Here is a 23,326-nt window from a genome sequence, read left to right on the forward strand (position 1 = left end):
AGGCTGGGGGAGGCTACTCCTCCCCAGCCCTGACACCTTTTTCCAAAGGCAGAGGGTGTAACACCCTCTCTCTGAGGAAGTCCTTTGTTCTGCCTTCCTGGGCCAGGCCTGGCTGAGGAGTTGGCCGCAGCAGGAGCTGCAGTGAAACCCCGGGAAAGGCAGTTTGGCAGTACCCGGGTCTGTGCTAGAGACTCGGGGGAGCATGGAATTGTCTTCCCAATGCCAGAATGGCATTGGGGTGACAATTCCAAGATCTTAGACATGTTACATGGCCATGTTCGGAGTTACCATTGTAAAGCTATACATATGTAGTGACAAATGTATAGTGCACGCGTGAAATGGTGTCCGGCACTCACAAAGTCCGGGGAATTTGCCCTGAACGATGTGGGGGCACCTTGGCTAGTGCCAGGGTGCCCACACACTAAGTAACTTTGCACCCAACCTTCACCAGGTGAAGGTTAGACATATAGGTGACTTATAAGTTACTTAAGTGCAGTGGTAAATGGCTGTGAAATAACGTGGACGTTATTTCACTCAGGCTGCACTGGCAGGCCTGTGTAAGAATTGTCAGATCTCCCTATGGGTGGCAAAAGAAATGCTGCAGCCCATAGGGATCTCCTGGAACCCCAATACCCTGGGTACCTCAGAACCATATACCTTGCTAGCAGGGTCCCAGTGACACATAACAAACATACTGACAACATAGGGTTTTCACAATGAGCACTGGGCCCTGGCTAGCAGGATCCCAGTGAGACAGTGAAAACACCCTGACATATACTCACAAACAGGACAAAAGTGGGGGTAACAAGGCTAGAAAGAGGCTACTTTCTCACACAAGGCTTGTTTGCGGTCTTTCTGCGTGGGAACACCTCTGTAAGCTTCTTCACGACGTGGGACATCCATCCTCCAAAGGGGAAGTTCCTAGTCCTCTTCGTTCTTGCAAAACACCAAGCTTCTTCCATCCGGTGGCAGCTTCCTTGCTCCCTCAGCTGGCATTTCCTAGGCATCTGCCCACTCTTGACACTGTCGCGACTCTTGGACTTGGTCCCCTTCTCTTACAGGTACTCAGGTCCGGAAATCCACTGTTGTTGCTTTGCTGGTGTTGGTTTTCCTTGCAGAATCCCCCTATCACGACTTCTGTGCTCTCTGGGGGTTGTAGGTGCATTTTACACCTACCTTACAGGGTCTTGGGGTGGGCTATTTTTCTAACCCTCACTGTTTTCTTACAGTCCCAGCGACCCTCTACAAGCTCACATAGGTTTGGGGTCCATTCGTGGTTCGCATTCCACTTTTGGAGTATATGGTTTGTGCTGCCCCTATACCTATGTGCTCCTATTGCAATCTATTGTAACTTTACACTGCTTGCATTACTTCCTTTTGCTATTACTGCATATTTTTGGTATTGTGTACATATATCTTGTGTATATTGGGCATCCTCATACTAAGGGTACTCACTGAGATACTTTTGGCATATTGTCATAAAAATAAAGTACCTTTTTTTTTAGTATATCTATGTATTGTGTTTTCTTATGATACTGTGCATATGACACCAGTGGTATAGTAGGAGCTTTGAATGTCTCCTAGTTCAGCCTAAGCTGCTCTGCTATAGCTACCTTCTTTCAGCCTAAGCTGCTAGAAACACCTCTTCTACACTAATAAGGGATAACTGGACCTGGCACAAGGTGTAAGTACCTCTGGTACCCAATACAAGCCAGGCCAGCCTCCTATAGCGGCCTACTGACAGCCGCCGGGCTGGAGACTGTAGTCTCGAGCCCGGAGGTCGTTACTGCTGTGGCGGTTGGTGTGGTACATTGGCAGTTTTTGGCCAAACCGCCAATGTCTTAATATGGCGGTATGTACTGCCACGGTCGTAATGAGGGCCATAATGGCTACTCTGAACCATGGGTTGTTTGGTATTAAACAACTCAGTATGATAAATCCAAACTGGTACCAGTACTGGAATTACTATAAAAAAGTACCCAGGGGTCACCTTAGAGGTGCCCTATAAAAAAGCTAACTATCCTTGCATGGTTGCTGATTGGTTCCAGCAAGCCTGCCACAACCAGACGGCCAATACCCACACCCTGGGGGAGAGCCAGGTATCTCTGGTTTGTGAAACAAAGCCCTTCTTGGGTGGAGGAGCTAACTCCCCCTCCCTCAGGAATTTGCACTGCCCTGGCAGTGAGCTTCAAAGGGCTACAGCCTTTGAAACTCGACCCCCAGGCCTGCTGCTAGCAGCAGATTGCCTCCCCCTTTGCAAACCCGCACTCTTGGAGGGAGCAAAGGCGGGAAACCACACAAGGGTAGGAGGAGTGACCTCACTGAGCATGCACCATCCCTAGGGTCTTGCAGGCGAAGTGGACCCTTCATTTCATTTTTCTCCATCTTGGAATGGAGCAAAATAGCCAATCAGGTTTAGGGAAGTTACCCTTCCCACAGGAAGTGGTCACTGTAGTGTGTGTAGCCACCCATTAGACACTACCAGGTTTCCCCTAAAACGCCCACTAAATTCAGTATTTAGTGGGCTCCCCTAGACAAAGAATTTATATTTGAAAAGATTCCAAGAAGAAAGGAAGACCAGCACCAAAATAAGACCACAGCAAGAGAACTGAGGACCTGCTGCACAACAAAGGGCACCAAACCCTGCCTGCTGCACCCAGGACCTGAAAATCGCCGCTTCGGAGGAGCTGAACACTGAACCAACCCAAAGAAACCCAGGGGACCTCCAGGCTTCAAGGATCACCCCAGATCTCCCTCCTGAGTGGAGGCACCACTCACGAAAATCAAGAGACCTGCAAAGAACCAACAAACCAGTGAGAGTCACTTTACTGAATTGCCGATATCTCTGCGACCAAAGGTCATAGACCCAACAACAAACCAACAACCACCAGGATATGACCCACATCTGTGCCAAGTTTGGTGGTCAGCTGACGTCGGACCAGCAGAAAACCAGCTCCCCCAGAGCTCAAAAAGGATCAGGCGGAAGCCCCAGTCGAGGGACTTCAGGAACACCTTGGACCTCTGACCAGAGTGCCCCTGTTGTCCTGTAAGCAGCCCTCAAAGTGACTCACCTCCAGTTCCAAAGGACTCCGTTGCACACAGCTCCTGGACCTCCAACTCGCCCTGCATCTGGCCGCCCTGGGCCTTGCATCATGGGATCTGTTGTGTGCCCCAGTCCCCAACCCCTTGCGACCTCAACAGCCCAAGGGGACCCTGTGAGAAGGTAGCCTCTTTCTAGCCTTGTTACCCCCACTTTTGGCCTGTTTGTGAGTGTATGCCAGGGTGTTTGTCACTGTTTTCACTGTCTCACTGGGATCCTGATAGCCAGGCCTCAGTGCTCATAGTGAAAACACTATGTTTTCAGTATGGTTGTTATGTGTCACTGGGATCCTGCTGGTCAGGACCCCAGTGCTCATAGGTTTGTGGCCTATATGTATGTGTCACTGGGACCCTGTCACACAGGGCCCCAGTGCTCATAGGTGTGCATGTATATGTTCCCTGTGTGGTGCCTAACTGTCTCACTGAGGCTCTGCTAACCAGAACCTCAGTGGTTATGCTCTCTCATTACTTTCAAATTGTCACTAACAGGCTTGTGACCATTTTTACCAATTTACATTGGCTTACTGGAACACCCTTATAATTCCCTAGTATATGGTACTGAGGTACCCAGGGTATTGGGGTTCCAGGATATCCCTATGGGCTGCAGCATTTCTTTTGCCACCCATAGGGAGCTCTGACAATTCTTACACAGGCCTGCCACTGCAGCCTGAGTGAAATAACGTCCACGTTATTTCACAGCCATTTTACACTGCACTTAAGTAACTTATAAGTCACCTATATGTCTAACCTTTACCTGGTAAAGGTTAGGTGCAAAGTTACTTAGTGTGAGGGCACCCTGGCACTAGCCAAGGTGCCCCCACATTGTTCAGAGCCAATTCCCTGAACTTTGTGAGTGCGGGGACACCATTACACGCGTGCACTACATATAGGTCACTACCTATATGTAGCTTCACCATGGTAACTCCGAATATGGCCATGTAACATGTCTATGATCATGGAATTGCCCCCTCTATGCCATCCTGGCATTGTTGGTACAATTCCATGATCCCAGTGGTCTGTAGCACAGACCCTGGTACTGCCAAACTGCCCTTCCTGGGGTTTCACTGCAGCTGCTGCTGCTGCCAACCCCTCAGACAGGCATCTGCCCTCCTGGGGTCCAGCCAGGCCTGGCCCAGGATGGCAGAACAAAGAACTTCCTCTGAGAGAGGGTGTGACACCCTCTCCCTTTGGAAAATGGTGTGAAGGCAGGGGAGGAGTAGCCTCCCCCAGCCTCTGGAAATGCTTTCTTGGGCACAGATGTGCCCAATTCTGCATAAGCCAGTCTACACCGGTTCAGGGACCCCTTAGCCCCTGCTCTGGCGCGAAACTGGACAAAGGAAAGGGGAGTGACCACTCCCCTGACCTGCACCTCCCCTTGGAGGTGTCCAGAGCTCCTCCAGTGTGCTCCAGACCTCTGCCATCTTGGAAACAGAGGTGCTGCTGGCACACTGGACTGCTCTGAGTGTCCAGTGCCACCAGGTGACGTCAGAGACTCCTGCTGATAGGCTCCTTCAGGTGTTAGTAGCCTATCCTCTCTCCTAGGTAGCCAAACCCTCTTTTCTGGCTATTTAGGGTCTCTGTCTCTGGGGAAACTTTAGATAACGAATGCATGAGCTCAGCGGAGTTCCTCTGCATCTCTCTCTTCACCTTCTGATAAGGAAACGACCGCTGACCACGCTGGAAGCCTGCAAACCTGCAACATAGTAGCAAAGACGACTACTGCAACTCTGTAACGCTGATCCTGCCGCCTTCTCGACTGTTTTCCTGCTTGTGCATGCTGTGGGGGTAGCCTGCCTCCTCTCTGCACCAGAAGCTCCGAAGAAATCTCCAGTGGGTCGACGGAATCTTCCCCCTGCAACCGCAGGCACCAAAAAGCTGCATTACCGGTCCCTTGGGTCTCCTCTCAGCACGACGAGCGAGGTCCCTCGAATCCAGCGACTCTGTCCAAGTGACCCCCACAGTCCAGTGACTCTTCAGCCCAAGTTTGGTGGAGGTAAGTCCTTGCCTCACCTCGCTGGGCTGCATTGCTGGGAACCGCGACTTTGCAGCTACTCCGGCCCCTGTGCACTTCCGGCGGAAATCCTTTGTGCACAGCCAAGCCTGGGTCCACGGCACTCTAACCTGCATTGCACGACTTTCTAAGTTGGTCTCCGGCGACGTGGGACTCCTTTGTGCAACTTCGGCGAGCACTGTTTCACGCATCATCGTAGTGCCTGTTTCTGGCACTTCTCTGGGTGCTACCTGCTTCAGTGAGGGCTCTTTGTCTTGCTCAACATCCCCTCTCTCTTCAGGTCCAATTTGCGACCTCCTGGTTCCTCCTGGGTCCCGGCAGCGTCCAAAAACGCCAAACGCACGATTTGCAACTAGCAAGGCTTGTTGGCGTCCTTTCGGCGGGAAAGCACTTCTGCACGACTTTACAAGGCGAGAGGGATCCGTCCACCAAAGGGGAAGTCTCTAGCCCTTTTTGTTCCTGCAGAAACCTCAGCTTCTTCTGTCCAGTCGAAGCTTCTTTGCACCCGCAGCTGGCATTTCCTGGGCATCTGCCCATCTCCGACTTGCTTGTGACTTTTGGACTTGGTCCCCTTGTTCCACAGGTACCCTAGATTGGAAATCCACAGTTGTTGCATTGCTGGTTTGTGTCTTTCCTGCATTATTCCTCTAACACGACTATTTTGTCCTTAGGGGAACTTTAGTGCACTTTGCACTCACTTTTCAGGGTCTTGGGGAGGGTTATTTTTCTAACTCTCACTATTTTCTAATAGTCCCAACGACCCTCTACAAGGTCACATAGGTTTGGGGTCCATTCGTGGTTCGCATTCCACTTTTGGAGTATATGGTTTGTGTTGCCCCTATCCCTATGTTTCCCCATTGCATCCTATTGTAACTATACATTGTTTGCACTGTTTTCTAAGACTATACTGCATATTTTTGCTATTGTGTATATATATCTTGTGTATATTTCCTATCCTCTCACTGAGGGTACACTCTAAGATACTTTGGCATATTGTCATAAAAATAAAGTACCTTTATTTTTAGTATAACTGTGTATTGTGTTTTCTTATGATATTGTGCATATGACACTCAGTGGTACTGTAGTAGCTTCACACGTCTCCTAGTTCAGCCTAAGCTGCTCTGCTAAGCTACCATTATCTATCAGCCTAAGCTGCTAGACACCCTATACACTAATAAGGGATAACTGGGCCTGGTGCAAGGTGCAAGTACCCCTTGGTACTCACTACAAGCCAGTCCAGCCTCCTACATTGGTTGTGCAGTGGTGGGATAAGTGCTTGAGACTACTTTCCACTCTTGTCATTGTACTTTTCATAAGAGAAAAATATACAAAACAAGGTCAGTGTATATACACATAGCCAAAAAGTTTTGCATTTCCTCTTTTCACTCTTTTCTAAGTGCTGAAAAGTACTCCTAAACTTTCAAAAAGTTCTTAAAAGTTTAAAAAGTTTTTTTCTGTCTTTCCAAAAAGTTCTGAAAACTTTTGTCTCTTTCTCTATCACTTTAACTCTCTCTAAAAAATGTCTGACACAGGCCAAAGTGTTGATCTGTCCAAACTTGCATATGACAACCTTAGCTGGAAAAGAGCAAGGAGTCTCTGTATAGAGAGAGGTTTGAGTGTAGGGAAGAATCCTGCCTTGGAACTGTTAATTAACATGCTTAGAGAACAGGATAAGGCCATAGGTGCCCCATCTGTTGAAAAAGTACCTAATAGTTCCCAATCTGATTCAGGGACTCCCCCAGGAAAAGATTCAGGAAAGAAACTTCCTAGCCTGCCCATTACTAGACAATATAGCATAGATGGTAATGATGATGAGCCACACCATATAAATAGTGTTGTCTCACATCATAGCAAAAGCATTTATTCTCACCATACTGGTAGTAATGTTTCTGTAAACCAAGCTGTTAAGTTGGCTTCTGTAAGGGACAGGTCTCCTTCTGTTCATTCCCATCATAGCTCTGTTTCTAGAAATGTCCCTCCCACCAACCCTGATGACAGAATGTTAGAGAGGGAACTCAATAAGTTGAGGGTGGAACAAACCAGACTGAAGCTTAAAAAGCAACAGCTGGATTTGGATAGACAGTCTTTTGAATTAGAGAAGGAAAGACAGAAGTTGGGTTTAGATACCCATGGTGGCAGCAGCAGTATTCCCCATAGTCATCCTGCAAAAGAGCATGATTCCAGGAATCTGCACAAGATAGTTCCCCCTTACAAGGAGGGGGATGACATTAACAAGTGGTTTGCTGCACTTGAGAGGGCCTGTGTTGTACAGGATGTCCCTCAAAGGCAGTGGGCTGCTATCCTATGGCTATCATTTAGTGGAAAAGGTAGGGATAGGCTCCTTACTGTGAAAGAAAATGATGCTAATAATTTCCAAGTTCTTAAGAATGCACTCCTGGATGGTTATGGCTTAACCACTGAACAGTACAGGATAAAGTTCAGAGAGACCAAAAAGGAGTCTTCACAAGACTGGGTTGATTTCATTGACCATTCAGTGAAGGCCTTGGAGGGGTGGTTACATGGCAGTAAAGTTACTGATTATGAAAGCCTATATAACACAATCCTGAGAGAGCATATACTTAATAATTGTGTGTCTGATTTGTTGCACCAGTACCTGGTAGACTCTGATCTGACCTCTCCCCAAGAATTGGGAAAGAAGGCAGACAAATGGGTCAGAACAAGGGTGAACAGAAAAATTCATACAGGGGGTGACAAAGATGGCAATAAGAAGAAAGATGGTGAAAAATCTCAAGATAAGCATGGGGATAAGGGTAAAACCAAAGATCCCACTTCAAATCTTAAACACTCTTCAGAGGGTGGGGATAAAACAAATACTTCCTCTTCTTCCCAACCTGCACACATTAAAAAGCCTTGGTGCTTTGTGTGTAAAAATAGAGGCCATAGGCCAGGGGATAAGTCCTGTCCAGGTAAACCCCCTGAGCCTACCACCACTAATACATCAAGCTCTAGTGCCCCTAGCAGTAGTGGTACTAGTGGTGGGACTGCTGGCAACAGTCAAGCAAAGGGTGTAGTTGGGTTCACTTATGGGTCCATAGTGGAAACTGATGTCATCAGTCCCAAGACAGTTTCTGTCACACCTAGTGGCATTGGCCTTGCCACACTGGCTGCTTGTCCCCTTACAATGGATAAGTACAGGCAGACAGTTTCAATAAATGGTGTTGAGGCCTTGGCCTACAGGGACACAGGTGTCAGTTTCACTTTGGTGACTGAAAACCTAGTGCACCCTGATCAAAACATCATTGGACAACAGTATAAGATTATTGATGTCCATAACTCCACTAAGTTTCTTCCCTTAGCTATAATTCAGTTTAGTTGGGGTGGAGTTACTGGCCCTAAGCAGGTGGTGGTATCACCTAGCTTACCTGTAGACTGTCTCTTAGGTAATGACCTAGAGGCCTCAGGTTGGGCTGATGTAGAGTTTTATGCCCATGCAGCCATGCTGGGCATCCCTGAGGAATTGTTCCCTCTCATTTCTACTGAAATGAAAAAGCAAAGGAGAGAAGGCCTGAAAACTCAGGAACCCTCTCGATCAATAGGTAAAAAGGGTATCACAGTATCCCCTAACCACCCTACCATTCAGGATACCATTCCTGTGGTGGGAGAAACCTCTCCTGGGGTGGCACCTGTTCCAAGGGAATCATCAGTTGGCAAAACTGTACTCCCTGAGGTGGAAGTACCTCTCTGTGGGATAACTAACATTGGTGAGAAAAAGAGCACCATTTTAGTTAACATGGAGCATCCCTCCAACCCTCCCAGAGAAACGTTAGTGCAGAAACTCTGCACTGCCTCACAACACTTAGGACAGCATCCCTGCCCTAGTGTGGAGCTGATAGGACAGCATCCCTGCCCTGCTCCAACCCAAGAGAAACAGCATCCCTGTTCTCTCTTCCAGCCATATGGACAAAGTTTTTGCCCAGCTATGGCTTTTCTGAGACAGCATCCCTGTCTGGCATTTCCATCACTACAAATAGGTTCAGTGGACAATTCCCACTGCTCTAAACTAAAACTTAGTGATAGAAACTCTGAAAATACATCTTCACATTGTTACTTAGCTAAAAAACTTCAAACAGGGTGGTTTACATCCCCACAGGGAAGTAACCATATAGTGGATGATAAAGGGAGTAACCAGTCTATTGCAGAGCTACTCTCTACTTATCACCACTTAGACAATAAAGTCTCAACTGGCCAAGGTTAGCCTTATTGTCCTTCGTTTGGGGGGGGGTTGTGTGAGAAGGTAGCCTCTTTCTAGCCTTGTTACCCCCACTTTTGGCCTGTTTGTGAGTGTATGCCAGGGTGTTTGTCACTGTTTTCACTGTCTCACTGGGATCGTGATAGCCAGGCCTCAGTGCTCATAGTGAAAACACTATGTTTTCAGTATGGTTGTTATGTGTCACTGGGATCCTGCTGGTCAGGACCCCAGTGCTCATAGGTTTGTGGCCTATATGTATGTGTCACTGGGACCCTGTCACACAGGGCCCCAGTGCTCATAGGTGTGCATGTATATGTTCCCTGTGTGGTGCCTAACTGTCTCACTGAGGCTCTGCTAACCAGAACCTCAGTGGTTATGCTCTCTCATTACTTTCAAATTGTCACTAACAGGCTTGTGACCATTTTTACCAATTTACATTGGCTTACTGGAACACCCTTATAATTCCCTAGTATATGGTACTGAGGTACCCAGGGTATTGGGGTTCCAGGATATCCCTATGGGCTGCAGCATTTCTTTTGCCACCCATAGGGAGATCTGACAATTCTTACACAGGCCTGCCACTGCAGCCTGAGTGAAATAACGTCCACGTTATTTCACAGCCATTTACCACTGCACTTAAGTAACTTATAAGTCACCTATATGTCTAACCTTCACCTGGTGAAGGTTGGGTGCAAAGTTACTTAGTGTGTGGGCACCCTGGCACTATCCAAGGTGCCCCCACATTGTTCAGGGCAAATTCCCCGGTCTTTGTGAGTACGGGGACACCATTTCACGCGTGCACTCTACATAGGTCACTACCTATGTATAGCGTCACAATGGTAACTCCGAACATGGCCATGTAACATGTCTAAGATCATGGAATTGTCACCCCCAATGCCATTCTGGCATTGGGGAGACAATTCCATGATCCCACGGGTCTCTAGCACAGAACCCGGGTAAGGTCAAACTGCCTTTCGGGGGTTTCACTGCACCTGCTGCTGCTGCCAATCCCTCAGACAGGTTTCTGCCCTCCTGGGGTCCAGGCAGCCCTGGCCCAGGAAGGCAGAACAAAGGATTTCCTCTCAGAGAGGGTGTGACACCCTCTCCCTTTGGAAATAGGTGTGATGGCTGGGAGGAGTAGCCTCCCCCAGCCTCTGGAAATGCTTTGATGGGCACAGATGCTGCCCATCTCCGCATAAGCCAGTCTACACCGGTTTAGGGTTCCCCCAGCCCTGCTGTGGCGCGAAACTGGACAAAGGAAAGGGGAGTGACCAGTCCCCTGACCTGCACCTCCCAGGGGAGGTTCCAAGAGCTCCTCCAGTGTGCCCCAGACCTCTGTCATCTTGGAAACAGAGGTGTTGCTGGCACACTGGACTGCTCTGAGTGTCCAGTGCCATCAGGTGACGTCAGAGACTCCTTCTGATAGGCTCTTACCTTTCTTACTAGCCTATCCTCCTTCCTAGGTAGCCACACCTCCTTTTCTGGCTATTTTGGGTCTCTGCTTTGGGGAATTCTTCAGATAACGAATGCAAGAGCTCATCAGAGTTCCTCTGCATCTCCGTCTTCACCTTCTGCCAAAGGATTGACCGCTGACTGCTCAGGACACCTGCAAAACCGCAACAAAGTAGCAAGACGACTACTAGCAACCTTTTATCGCTTCATCCTGCCGGCTTTCTCAACTGTTTCCAGGTGGTGCATGCTCTCGGGGTAGCCTGCCTCCTTTCTGCACCAGGAGCTCTGAAGAAATATCCCGTGGGTCGACGGAATCTTCTCCCTGCAACCGCAGGCAACAAAAAACTGCATCACCGGTCCTCTGGGTCCCCTCTCAGCACGACGAGCGTGGTCCTTGGAACTCAGCAACTCTGTCCAAGTGACTCCCACAGTCCAGTGACTCTTCAGTCCAAGTTTGGTGGAGGTAAGTCCTTGCCTCCCCACGCTAGACTGCATTGCTGGGTACCACGTGATTTGCAGCTGCTCCGGCTCCTGTGGACTCTTCCAGGATTTCCTTCGTGCACAGCCAAGACTGGGTCCCCGACACTCTAACCTGCAGTGCACAACTTTCTGAGTTGTCCTCCGGCGTCATGGGACTCCCTTTTGTGACTCCGCATGGACTCCAGTTCACTCTTCTTCCAAGTGCCTGTTCCGGTACTTCTGCAGGTGCTGCCTGCTTCTGTGAGGGCTCCCTGACTTGCTTGACGCCCCCTCTGTCTCTTTATCCAAGTGGTGACATCCTGGTCCCTCCTGGGCCACAGCAGCATCCAAAAACCCTAACCGCGGCCCTTGCAGCTAGCAAGGCTTGTTTGCGGTCTTTCTGCATGGGAATACCACTGCAAGCTTCTTCACGACGTGGGACATCCATCCTCCAAAGGGGAAGTTCCTAGTCCTCTTAGTTCTTGCAAAACACCAAGCTTCTTCCATCCGGTGGCAGCTTCCTTGCACCCTCAGCTGGCATTTCCTTGGCTCCTGCCCACTCTCGACACTGGCGCGACTCTTGGACTTGGTCCCCTTGTCTTACAGGTACTCAGGTCCGGAAATCCATTGTTGTTGCATTACTGGTGTTGGTTTTCCTTGCAGAATCCCCCTATCATGACTTCTGTGCTCTCTGGGGGTTGTAGGTGCACTTTACACCTACCTTACAGGGTCTTGGGGTGGGCTATTTTTCTAACCCTCACTGTTTTCTTACAGTCCCAGCGACCCTCTACAAGCTCACATAGGTTTGGGGTCCATTCGTGGTTCGCATTCCACTTTTGGAGTATATGGTTTGTGTTGCCCCTATATCTATGTGCTCCTATTGCAATCTATTATGACTATACATTGCTTGCATTACTTCCTTTTGCTATTACTTGCATAATTTTGGTTATGGTACATATATCTTGTGTATATTTGGCATCCTCATACTGAGGGTACTCACTGAGATACTTTTGGCATATTGTCATTAAAATAAAGTACCTTTATTTTTAGTATATCTGTGTATTGTGTTTTCTTATGATATTGTGCATATGACACCAGTGGTATTGTGGGAGCTTTGCATGTCTCCTATTTCAGCCTAAGCTGCTCTGCTAAGCTACCTTCTTTAAACCTAAGCTGCTAGAAACACCTCTTCTACACTAATAAGGGATAACTGGACCTGGCAAAAGGTGTAAGTACCTCTGGTACCCACTACAAGCCAGGCCAGCCTCCTACAGTAATACAATAGTCTAAATCTAAGAGTGGAAACCATATTTATAAACATCAAACGTGTTTATCACCACTCGTGGGAGTTCTATTCCTATATTTGACACCTAATATTTGATAATCAAAGTGAGTGTCTTAATAATTCTTATCCGTGTTTTCTTCTTATCATGCTCACACCAGTGAAAAAACATCCCCCTACTTGGGGATTTATATAATTTAATTTGTGTTCCCTTTATAATATGACAAGAAAATCTGTACCTGTCTCGTTATTATACCTGAATTTGTCCTCCTCTACTGGATTCGTCGTCTCAATTATCGCTGCTTATGTTTATTTTAGTGGTGTCAGTTATAATATCTGTATAGTGAAACCAATATTTATCAAGTATCTTACACTTAAATCCTTCATCTGTTTCGGAGTATTCTCTTAGCAATCCCTGCCCCGTTCCGCTTACCTGACCATTTGCTTATTTATATTAATCTCTTTCTCCCTAAGATGCCTCAATCTATTTCTGGTACGAAGCGTATCCTGCAAATAAATTAGGATTCCCTATTGCAAACTGAGTTTACCCCTAAAAATAACTCCTTAATAGCCAAAGTGTATATTTAAACTCTACCGCACACCTACATTCTCCTCTGTTTGCTCCCGTATAGTTCAGAACAGCGAGTACACCGAAAATGTCCAGAGTCCATTCTCTCTTTCCTTATTTATATACCGCCCTCTCCAAACCTAGAGAGCGGACTAGTGCATTCGTCTTTTGCCTGATAATTTTAATACTAATTCTACTCTTTCCTGTATCATGAATTCTCCTGTGTGTGATGCTGAAAGTAATCGCGATTCTTATTCCGGTATCTCAATTCCTCTTGCTTATTCTTAATGGAACTGAAGCTCATCTTATATTCCTAAACTTTATTAGTCTTATCTATTACTCGTATCCCCATCAATTTAGAATTCCGTTACTCAACATACCTGCACAATATATAGCATATGAATATCTAGAAATACCTCTATCTTATCAAGAACATAATAATTAGCTTGATGGTGCCCTACCCCACACAATTGTACATGTTAGATTAGGTCCTCTAAGTAATGATGGTCCTACCTGGCCTTTATTGGCCACTTACACACCTCACCCTGCTGCAGCAAACTTAACTGCATCTGAAGTCCGCCGCTTATATGCTGAGCTGACGGCAATATATAGACGATTAGTACAGTTTGTAATGCAAACATTAAGTACAAACCCAGCATGTGCTGCTCCGGCGCAACCACATGCAGTAACGCCATTAATCCTGCAACTGTTCATTCAATCATGGGTAAGGTACTCACCAAACGAGAAGAAATTCCATTTTGGTTAGCCCAAAAATTAAACGTACTGGAAGCAGTATTTCCCCATACGGGACCTCAGGATAAACGCAGAATATTAACTATGTGCTTGCCATTTGGGATGGTCCCCAAAATAAATAACTGTAATACTTGGGGCATGGTATTTTCCACGCTCTATACTACCGCATACGGTACACCAACACTTACCAATTTACCGGAAGTGTTGAAACAAATTCAAGATGAATACAGGGCTGCCCCGGCCCTGGACCTGGGGATGCAACTAATGGGCAATTTCACCACAATATCCTTAATTATATTAAGTAACCTTAAAGGGGAAGCAGGGGAAGTAGTTGCACTAGCGGTGCGCATGCGGCTCCGGGACGTTCCTCCACAGGATCAAGAACGTGAGCTGCCAAAGTTTATCGTGGAGACCTACTCTAGTATTCGTCGAGATAGTCGGGGGGCCAGACCCACAAAACCACAACTACAGGGTAAATTTAATAAAGATTCTACCAAGCAAGCTCCTGAGGGTACTAAGAAACCCTGGGACACAAAACAACAAACACCTAATAAAGAAAGGGGAGAATCTTCCCATACGGAGACCCCACATAATAGATTTAATCTCAGAAATAGAGATAATATAAAAACGCCTGACAGATATCAATATACTGATACACGCCAATCTCGTTCCTTTCAAGACTCACTGGAAAAAACGCAGTAAGAGAGGTGGGCGGTCAGAGCGTATAACTGAGTACGTGAAACCGAGACAGGAATCACAACACTCAACATAAGTTTCTGTTAAAAAAGAAGTGAAACTTCCCCAACAAAAACCGCAATTCAAAAAGAAAAAGGTGGCAACGGTTGCAGTTCGACATGCCACTCAAGAAGAGGGCTCTATTGAAGAACAAGAAGTAGGCATTAGCGCTATTAGACAGCACGGCAGAGGTCACAATAGTTAGCTGGAATCTTCCAGAGCATCTGGAGGTAAAAACAACTGATGACTTCCTACAAGTAGAGACTGCAGACATGCGTGTCTCCACGCCTGATAGGGTGTATAAAGTAATGTACCTATCCATATGGGGACGATGTTATCAAACCTTCTTTCTCGCCTCGTGTTCCAGAGGAGCTCGCAGAATCCTACGCCATCGATTGGGCATTGGCACAGGCACCCGCACTATATCGCAACCACATAGGATGGGATAAAGATTCCCCCTATCATGTAATACCTATTAAAAATCAACCACAACCACAACCCCAATAGCCAATAAAACATGATGCAAAAGCACCCGTGAGGGAAATCCTCACACAACTGGAGTACCAGGGCGTAATCGAACCCTGTGTCTCACCTATGAATAATCCCTTATTCCCAGTAGCTAAACCGGGCCATTCGTACAGAATAGCCTTAGACTACAGACATTTAAACAATCATACACGCACATACGCTATACAAAACTCACATAGCACAGCACTCATGAACACCATAGTGCGCAAATAATACAAAACAACACTGGACATTTCCCATGGTTTCTTCTGCCAAAATATAGAGCCTGAGAGTAGAGACTTATCAAGTTTCAGCTCACTCGGCTCCCAGAAAAATTCTGTCGTTTACCACAGGGGTACAAGAACAGTCCAGGACTGTTCGCAGCTCATGTGACTTCAATATTGCACGACATCGACCCTGAAGCATCGTCTTATGTAGATGATATTGATCTCACAGACGATGAATTACTTCAACATTTACGGGTAACCAGCATTGTTGTAGGATTTGCCAAGTTCGGCTACAAATTCAATTTAAAAAAAACAAAAATAGCCTTCCTTAGAGTCCTGTTTCTGGGAAACTAGCTATCAAGTGAAGGAAAGAGCCTAGTACCACAATTCTTGGAAAAATTCGCACAGTTACAACCTCCAAATACAATTAAAAAACTCCAATTCCTATTGGGTTTTCTAAATTTTGGTAGAACTTATATTCCTGATTATGCATCACGTATAAAACCTTTATATGACTTAATACGTCCTGACTTTTCAAGTCAATTTTGGACACTGAAACACACACGCATTCTCAGAGCTTTGCAAACAGACATGCTTGCAGCACAGCACTTACACACATGGGACAATAAAAAACATCTGGTCATCAGAGTACTTGCTAGTGCCATTGGTTTCACCTATGTAACTTTTAATGAGGGTGAGACAGTCCCGATTGCATACAAATCACATTTGTATTCAGCAGCAGAACAACGCTTTGCTCCCACTGAGAAAATTCTCACTGCTGTTCAGATGGCTGTCATTAAAGAAAGACCACTAGCCCAAGGCAAACGCATTATTGTCGTCTCTCCAATCCCAGCCCTTGAGGCTGTTACCAAAGCCAGAGTTTCCAAATGCTAAAACATTACATCCACGCTGGATTCAATCGTCAACGTCTTTGACAGCCACTGATGTTGACTACATTTTTGACCCAATGTTACAAACTCAAGAATTTTTGCAATATGAACTAGAATACCCAGTTCCAGCAAATACATTGCCTATTGATCAATATCAAAGAGTCATGTACACCGATGGCTCAGCACAACGTGCAATAGGCACAAAACATCAATACTACCCTGCTTGCGCAGTCGTAAGTGGCTACATGAAGGATAACAAATTCTGTCCCCAACATACATTTACGCAAACCCTAGGGGATTGCACAGCACAATTAGCTTAGCTAAAGGCTCTGATGATGGCACTGGAACACACAGATCCTGCACAAGCTAACACTGACTGTTTGTGATTCTTATTACTGTGTCCAGTCCTTCAATGAATACCTGCATTACTGGCGCCAGAATGGGTTCAGAGATTCTGAAGGCAACACCATCAAACACAGACTTCTGTGAGGGAAAGTAGCGGATCTGAAGGAAACGCTACCAAATGTCCATGTTGTACATACACTTGGACACCAGCGCGTTGGAAAACACGTTGCTGGAAATACATTGGCTGATGAAGCCGCCAAATCAGCAGTAGCTACACCTGCTGTTGCTGCAGTAAACCGTTCTGGAACGAAACCGGACAATGACATATGGGCTGCTGTGAAAGCCATGGCTGAAGTCACGCCCTATCCAAAAGCATTTCCTGCTAAATATTCCTACGGAATGGGCGGCTACCTTGAAGCTGAAGTAAAAATACCAGGCGTGGGGATTCGGGTAATCCCCAACAAAGATATAAGATCAGAGTTGATTAAAGCAGCGCATGACGGGGTAGCATCTGCCCATGCTGGTGAGGCGGCTACAATATCATTGTTGCAAGCACGTTATTGGTAGCCAGGTCTATACAAACAGGCCAAGCAATATGTCCTTTGTTGTGACATCTGCCAACAAATTAAAGGTTCCATCGTCAAACGCCCACAGAAGACACCCCTCCTAATTTCCAAAAAACCATTACAATGTGTGTACTTGGACCATTGTGGTCCCCTAACACCGGACAGTGCATACAAATGCATTTTAGTCGCTGTTGCCTCCTGCTCCAGATTTCTATGGGTGTGGCCACAAAACTCGGCTGATGCCCAAACTGTTATTAAAGATTTGCAAGTCTATCGGTACATATGCAGTTGCAGCTTTCTACTCGGACCAGGACCCTGCTTTCGCCTCAAGGGCACTTAGGGACGCCATGGCTTTGTTAGGGGTCCAACTCTATTACTCGTCTCCATTTCATCCTGAGGGAAACAGTATTGTGGAGCGATGAAACCGTGATTTAAAGCAGTCCTTAACAGCCAGAGTCCTAGGTACGGGTTGTAGTTGGCTTAATCACCTGTATGGAGTCCAGAGAGCACTTAACAATCTGCCTAGAAGGTTCCTAGGGAGGGGTCGTACTTCATACGAGTGCCTGTTCGGAACTCAAATGTATGTTCCAGATCTTGATGGTCCTGGCGTGGAGGCCGCAGAAACACCTTTTGACATAAATTAATGTGTCACTGTCTTGCAGGAATTACAACAGTTCCGTGACGACAATGCTTCTGCCAGTGCTGCCTCTTCAGGAATTAAGGATGTACCAATAACACCTACCGGCTGGATTCCAAAAGTTGGGGATCTAGTACGTGAAAAAGTCGCTGTTAAAAAGGAGTTTGGTCCTTCTTATCGTGCACCGGTCTCAGTCTTGGGAATACACAGTACCAGAACTGTCATTCTACCACCGTTGGCTGGTGCTAAAGAAAATTGCTTTGTATCTATCGACAATGTCAAGTTACACCATGTGGCTGATCCTGCACAGCAGACCAAGAGGAGCAGCCAGGTGTTCCCGAATCCCTCTCACTACTGGTCAAGACGTCCCTCTACAAGTTTTGAGCAGCAACTCTGACACCTCTCCGAGCGTGGGGAGGGTTGCAAATGATCTTGCATTAGTTCCACTAACATCTGTTACAACAGACGATACAGAAAGTACTGATCGATTTGACACAACTTCAACACAGACAGATGACGTCATTTACTATGAACCATCGCTGGAGACCCCTTCCAGTTCTCCTCCTACAAATACGGCTCCAGCTTTTGCACAAACTGAATCTGGATACTTTGCCGATGTCAACTACACTTTCTCGGACTCATTTGCCTCTTCTACATCTGAAAAGCCAAAAAAAATGTACGCTGATAAACTGGCTTAAAACAAATTACTTTATTTTCCTGTGGAACTATCTGTGGCTTTCCTTGACTGTATTAGCTTTCCTCCTTTGGATTGGCTTTGTCATAACATTCTTTATATTAATACATGGTTGTTTTCTTCCTGAAAGATCAACAGTTGAACTGGTGGATGAGGTCCTAAACCCCAATTTTTCTTCTCGCAAGGTCCGTAGAGACTTGCCTTTCGTGAACATTTCCGCTATACCAATTCCTGATGGGATTCTTTGGGATAAAGTCACATTCGACATATGGAGGTCATTCAAATACCATATGTGTTTAAACTTTCAATGAACTATGTAATAATACCCAGAGTTGTTTCTGATGACAGGGAGGTGAAAACAGTTGATTCTATGATGACTAAATTGCAGTACTTCACTGTATTTGAGAGTGAAGATGTTTATCAATCTAAAGAGAATTATGGTGATATGTTTTGCTATAATTATTATGGGCACCATTTCATTCACAGGACAAGTACTCCAAAGACTATTTTTAATTATGCACAATGGGAACATTGTCCAACTCCACGACAAGAGAGTTCTAAAACATATTCTGAAAAGATTGCATATTTTTATGGGCACAATGTTAAAAATGCTGAGTCATATTATTTTAAATTGCCATCAAGGGAAAATGTACACATATTATTGACAGATACGAAATTCATTTATTCGGATTCCTTTGTTTACCGGTTGGCTATAGAAGGTTATGAATATTGGTTAAAGTCGATTGACTTGAAAAGTGTGTGGGGAACTAGAAATTGGCAAATAAGGGTGAAGGAAGCTTTATTTAGAGCATGCCTGATAACTGTTCAAATGATATTTTTAAATGAAACTGTACAACAAACAAATTGCTTAGGCTTAGTGTTAGAAATGGGGTCTTTGGTTGGCAGTCAGGTTACCCCCTTTCTAAGCAAGCACCCTCACTCTAGTCAGGGTAAGTCACACACAATCCAAATTATCCTGTGCCCACCCTCTGGTAGCTTGGCACTGAGCAGTCAGGCTTAACTTAGAAGGCAATGTGTAAAGTATTTGTGCAATAACTCATACAATAACACCATATAACACCACAAAAATACACCACACAGTGTTTGTAAAAATATAGAATCTTTAACTAAATAATTGCAGGTCAAAATGGTTAAAATGAAATTAGTATACGTTGAGATATTGCTGTAAAAGCAATATAAAGTGTCTTAGAATTGAAATATCACTGTAAAAGCAATATAAAGTGTATTTTAGTCTCTTAAAACTAACAAGGGTCTCTTGCAGAGCAAAGTACCTGGTTTGCGTTGAAAAATCCTTGCAAGGGACCGCAGAGGAGGAGATGCGTGGAAAACAGAAAGGTGTGCGTCGGTTTCGCCCCTTCGCACACGGACTTGCGTAGTTATTTTCCACGCGGGGAAGCCGTGCGTCGATTTCTAGCGCACAGACTTGGATCCTCTTCGGGCTGCTGGGTTTTCAGACGCCCCAGGGATGATGCGTGGAAAATCCTGGGCTTGCGTCGAAGTCACAAGAGTTGCGTCGATCCAGTGGGCATTGCGTGGAATTTTCTCAGTCGGGCTGCGTTGTTCCGGGTCGGCTGTGCGTCGATCCAGTGGGCCGTGCGTCGAAGTTCCGGTCGCAACGCAGGCGCGCATCGATCTTCTCCTTGTGAAGTCGCGCTGCGTCATTCCGGTTCGGCATGCGGTGATTCTTTCACCGCGATGCAGGCTGTGCATCGTTTTTCGCAGGCTGTGCCTCGTTTTTCGGCGCACAAGGAATTTCTTGCAGAGATGAAGTCTTTTCTGGTCCTGAGACTTTAGAGAACAGGAGGCAAGCTCAATCCAAGCCTTTGGAGAGTACTTCACAGCACAGCCAGAGAGCAGCAAGGCAGCAGGGCAACAGCAAGGCAGCAGTCCCTCCAGGAAAAGCAGTCCAGGTGAGTCCTTTGAGCAGCCAGACAGTTCTTCAGGGATTCTTCACCACTGATGTCTTGTCCAGAAGTGTCTGTGAGGTAGAGTGTCTACCCCAAGAAGTGTCTAGTTTTTTAGGGTCAGGGACCCTCCTTAAATACCAAAATGTGCCTTTGAAGTGGGGGGAGACTTCAGAAAGTGGCTTAGAAGTGCACAAGGTCCCCTTTCAGTTCCATCCTGTCTGCCAGGGTCCCTGTAGATGGTGTGGCAGTCCTTTGTGTGAGGGCAGGCTACTGTCCTTTGACATGTAAGTGTCAAGCCCTCCACCCTCCCAGCCCAGGAAGACCCATTCAAAATGCAAATGTGTGCAAGTGTGACTGAGCATCCTGTGTTTTAGGGTTTGTCTGAGTGAATGCACAAGGGAGCTGTCAACTAAACCTAGCCAGACGTGGATTGGAAGGCACAGAAGGATTTAAGTGCAGAGAAATGCAACCTTTCTAAAAGTACCATTTCTAAAATAGTAATATAAAATCTAACTTCACCAGTAAGCAGGATTTTCTATTACTATTCTGGGCATACTAAATATGACTTGGCTACTCCCTTCAGATCAGAAGTTACCACTCAAACAGTATATGAGGGTAGCCCCAATCCTATCCTATGAAGGGAGCAGGCCTCACAGCAGTGTAAAAACGAATTTAGGAGTTTTACACTGCCAGGACATGTAAACTACACAGGTACATGTCCTTCCTTTTACCTACATAGCACCCTGCCCTAGGGCCTACCCTAGGGGTGACTTATATGTAGAAAAAGGGGAGTTTAGGGCTTGGCAATTACTTTTAAATGCCAAGTCGAAGTGACAGTGAAACTGCACACACAGGCCCTGCCAAGGCAGGCCTGAGACATTTTTAGGGGGCTACTGATGTGGGTGGCACAACCAGTGCTGCAACCCACTAGTAGCATTTAATTTACAGGCCCTGGGCACATGTAGTGCACTTTGCTAGGGACTTACAAGTAAATTAAATAAGCCAATTGGGTATGAGCCAATGTTACCATGTTTTTAGGAGAGAGAATATGCACTTTAGCACTGGTTAGCAGTGGTAAAGTGTGCAGAGTCCTAAAGCCAGCAAAAATGAGGTCAGAAAAATAGGAGGAGGAAGGCAAAAAGTTTGGGGGTGACCCTGCAGAAGGGCCATTTCCAACACTTAGCAAAAATTAAGGATTTGAATGCGCCCAGTACAAATGGCAAAAATATATAAATGCAACTGAAGATCAGCTCGATGAATGGGTCCAGAGTGGCACGTTTAATGCTTCACTGTCACGTCCTGGCAGGTGGTTATTATGGCCAATAGATACAAATGGGTGTCATAAACATTTTATAAACTCCACAAGGGGGTTTAGAACTAGAAGGCCAGACCCTCGCTATGTGGTGTCCGAACATGTGGGTATAGTAACAACATACTGTGTAGGGAAACTATGCCAGCAATGGTTGAAGAGTTCCTCACTAGATGCTGTTAGAGAATACCTCAGTCTCCTGTCTAATAATACTGATTCATAGGACTTCCTGTTAGGCCCCAGAACACAACGCAGAAAGCGCTTCTTATACGCAGTCTATAACAAAATTTGGAAGCTTTCACAACAAGAAGCTGCTGCCCGGTTAAGGCAAATAGACCGGGAAAACTTACAGAAGGTATTAGCTGTTGTAGATAATGGGATTAATACCCTGTCCAAACGGATATACACCTTAAAAAACATTGTTTCTTCTGCAATAGACGTAATACAAAGTGATGTGTCTTCTTTACACCATGGACAGAGTCCACTAAGGTCCATTATGCAGTTGGGTTGGACACTTCAAACATTGAAGGCAGGTCGCGTTCCCTGGCAACACGTTAGCGCAAGGGACATATTTTCCACATTTAATTTAACACAACAACAACAACTAATGGCTAAGAAAGAAGCAATTTATGTCATATTAAATGTCGAAAAGTTAGAAAAGTTGTCTTTTACTGTGGCTGAAATACCATCTGCTGAGTGGTTAATACACGGGGTCATTAATCTGCCTATTTCAATACTCCAATTCATGACCTTTTTAACACATTTCAGTAGGCAAATATGAAAGGCTGGGAGATAGTTACATCCATGAGGTGTTGGAGCTGCCCTTCTCGTACAAATGTCTCAGTGGCATGAAAGAGGCCTTTCTTAGCGGAAGTGAATGCAAGACTTCTGTGAGCCATTCAATGGTTGTCCTTGCACGGGGCGTGTATTGCTTTGGCAGCGAACTTGGCTAGTTTTCTGAAGGGAGTTCCAGTCCCCTTGATTAGACCTGCATTCCAGGTGCTTTCAAATGGCAGCTATGTGCTCCTCAAAAGTGAAAACTGTTGTGGGATGCGAGCCAGAATAGTTTATGTTGTTTCGGTCTCTAAGATTGTTACATGCTGCGGGAACATACTTTTTCCTCCTACTAGACAGAGGGAAGTAGCTGAGATTTGGCTCCACATTGCTACTTCTAATGTGAATTTTGACAAGTTGAGCAGACTCAAGGCTTTATTGTTCCAAAAACATATGGCGCTCACATCTGCATGCAAGACCTATGCACTTCAGGTGGCAAGGTCATCAGCAGAGATACAGTCCCTTCTAAGTACTAACTTTCCGAGACACTTTGGTGAGCTCGTGGGATGAATATTTAATGCATGCAGTACTACTGGAAGCACAATTTGTTTCAAGGCTTTTGGTTCTGGTTTCATTCACACCTTCTCCTCTATATTTGGTTTAATACCATCAGCCATCCACTCAATATTCTCTAGTATTTTCAGGGGATTTCCGATACCTTTGGCTACAATAGGTGGCATTTTGCTATTGCTACTTTTTCTGTGCAAATGCTGTCCTGGCGCAACAAGGAGGAATGAAAGCGCTCCCACCCGCACAGCTGTGTCGTGAATGCATGATGCAGTACTTCGGAGCAACACTCCTGGAGAAATTGGAGTGTGAC

The 23,326-nt window shown here is 46.0% G+C and overlaps 1 protein-coding gene across 1 annotated transcript in view; it reads left to right on the forward strand.

Moving 5' to 3' along the window:
- LOC138278716 (CD5 antigen-like) overlaps positions 1-18,439 on the forward strand; it is a 254,240-nt gene extending 235,801 nt beyond the window's left edge. The window contains exon 7 of the mRNA XM_069219294.1: positions 18,207-18,439. Coding sequence (XP_069075395.1) covers positions 18,207-18,439 — 233 coding nt within the window. The remainder of the gene's footprint in view (positions 1-18,206) is intronic.
- The last annotated feature ends 4,887 nt before the right edge of the window (positions 18,440-23,326 follow it).

Source organism: Pleurodeles waltl, unplaced genomic scaffold, assembly GCF_031143425.1.
Source record: "Pleurodeles waltl isolate 20211129_DDA unplaced genomic scaffold, aPleWal1.hap1.20221129 scaffold_54, whole genome shotgun sequence".
NCBI classification, from domain to species: domain Eukaryota; kingdom Metazoa; phylum Chordata; class Amphibia; order Caudata; family Salamandridae; genus Pleurodeles; species Pleurodeles waltl.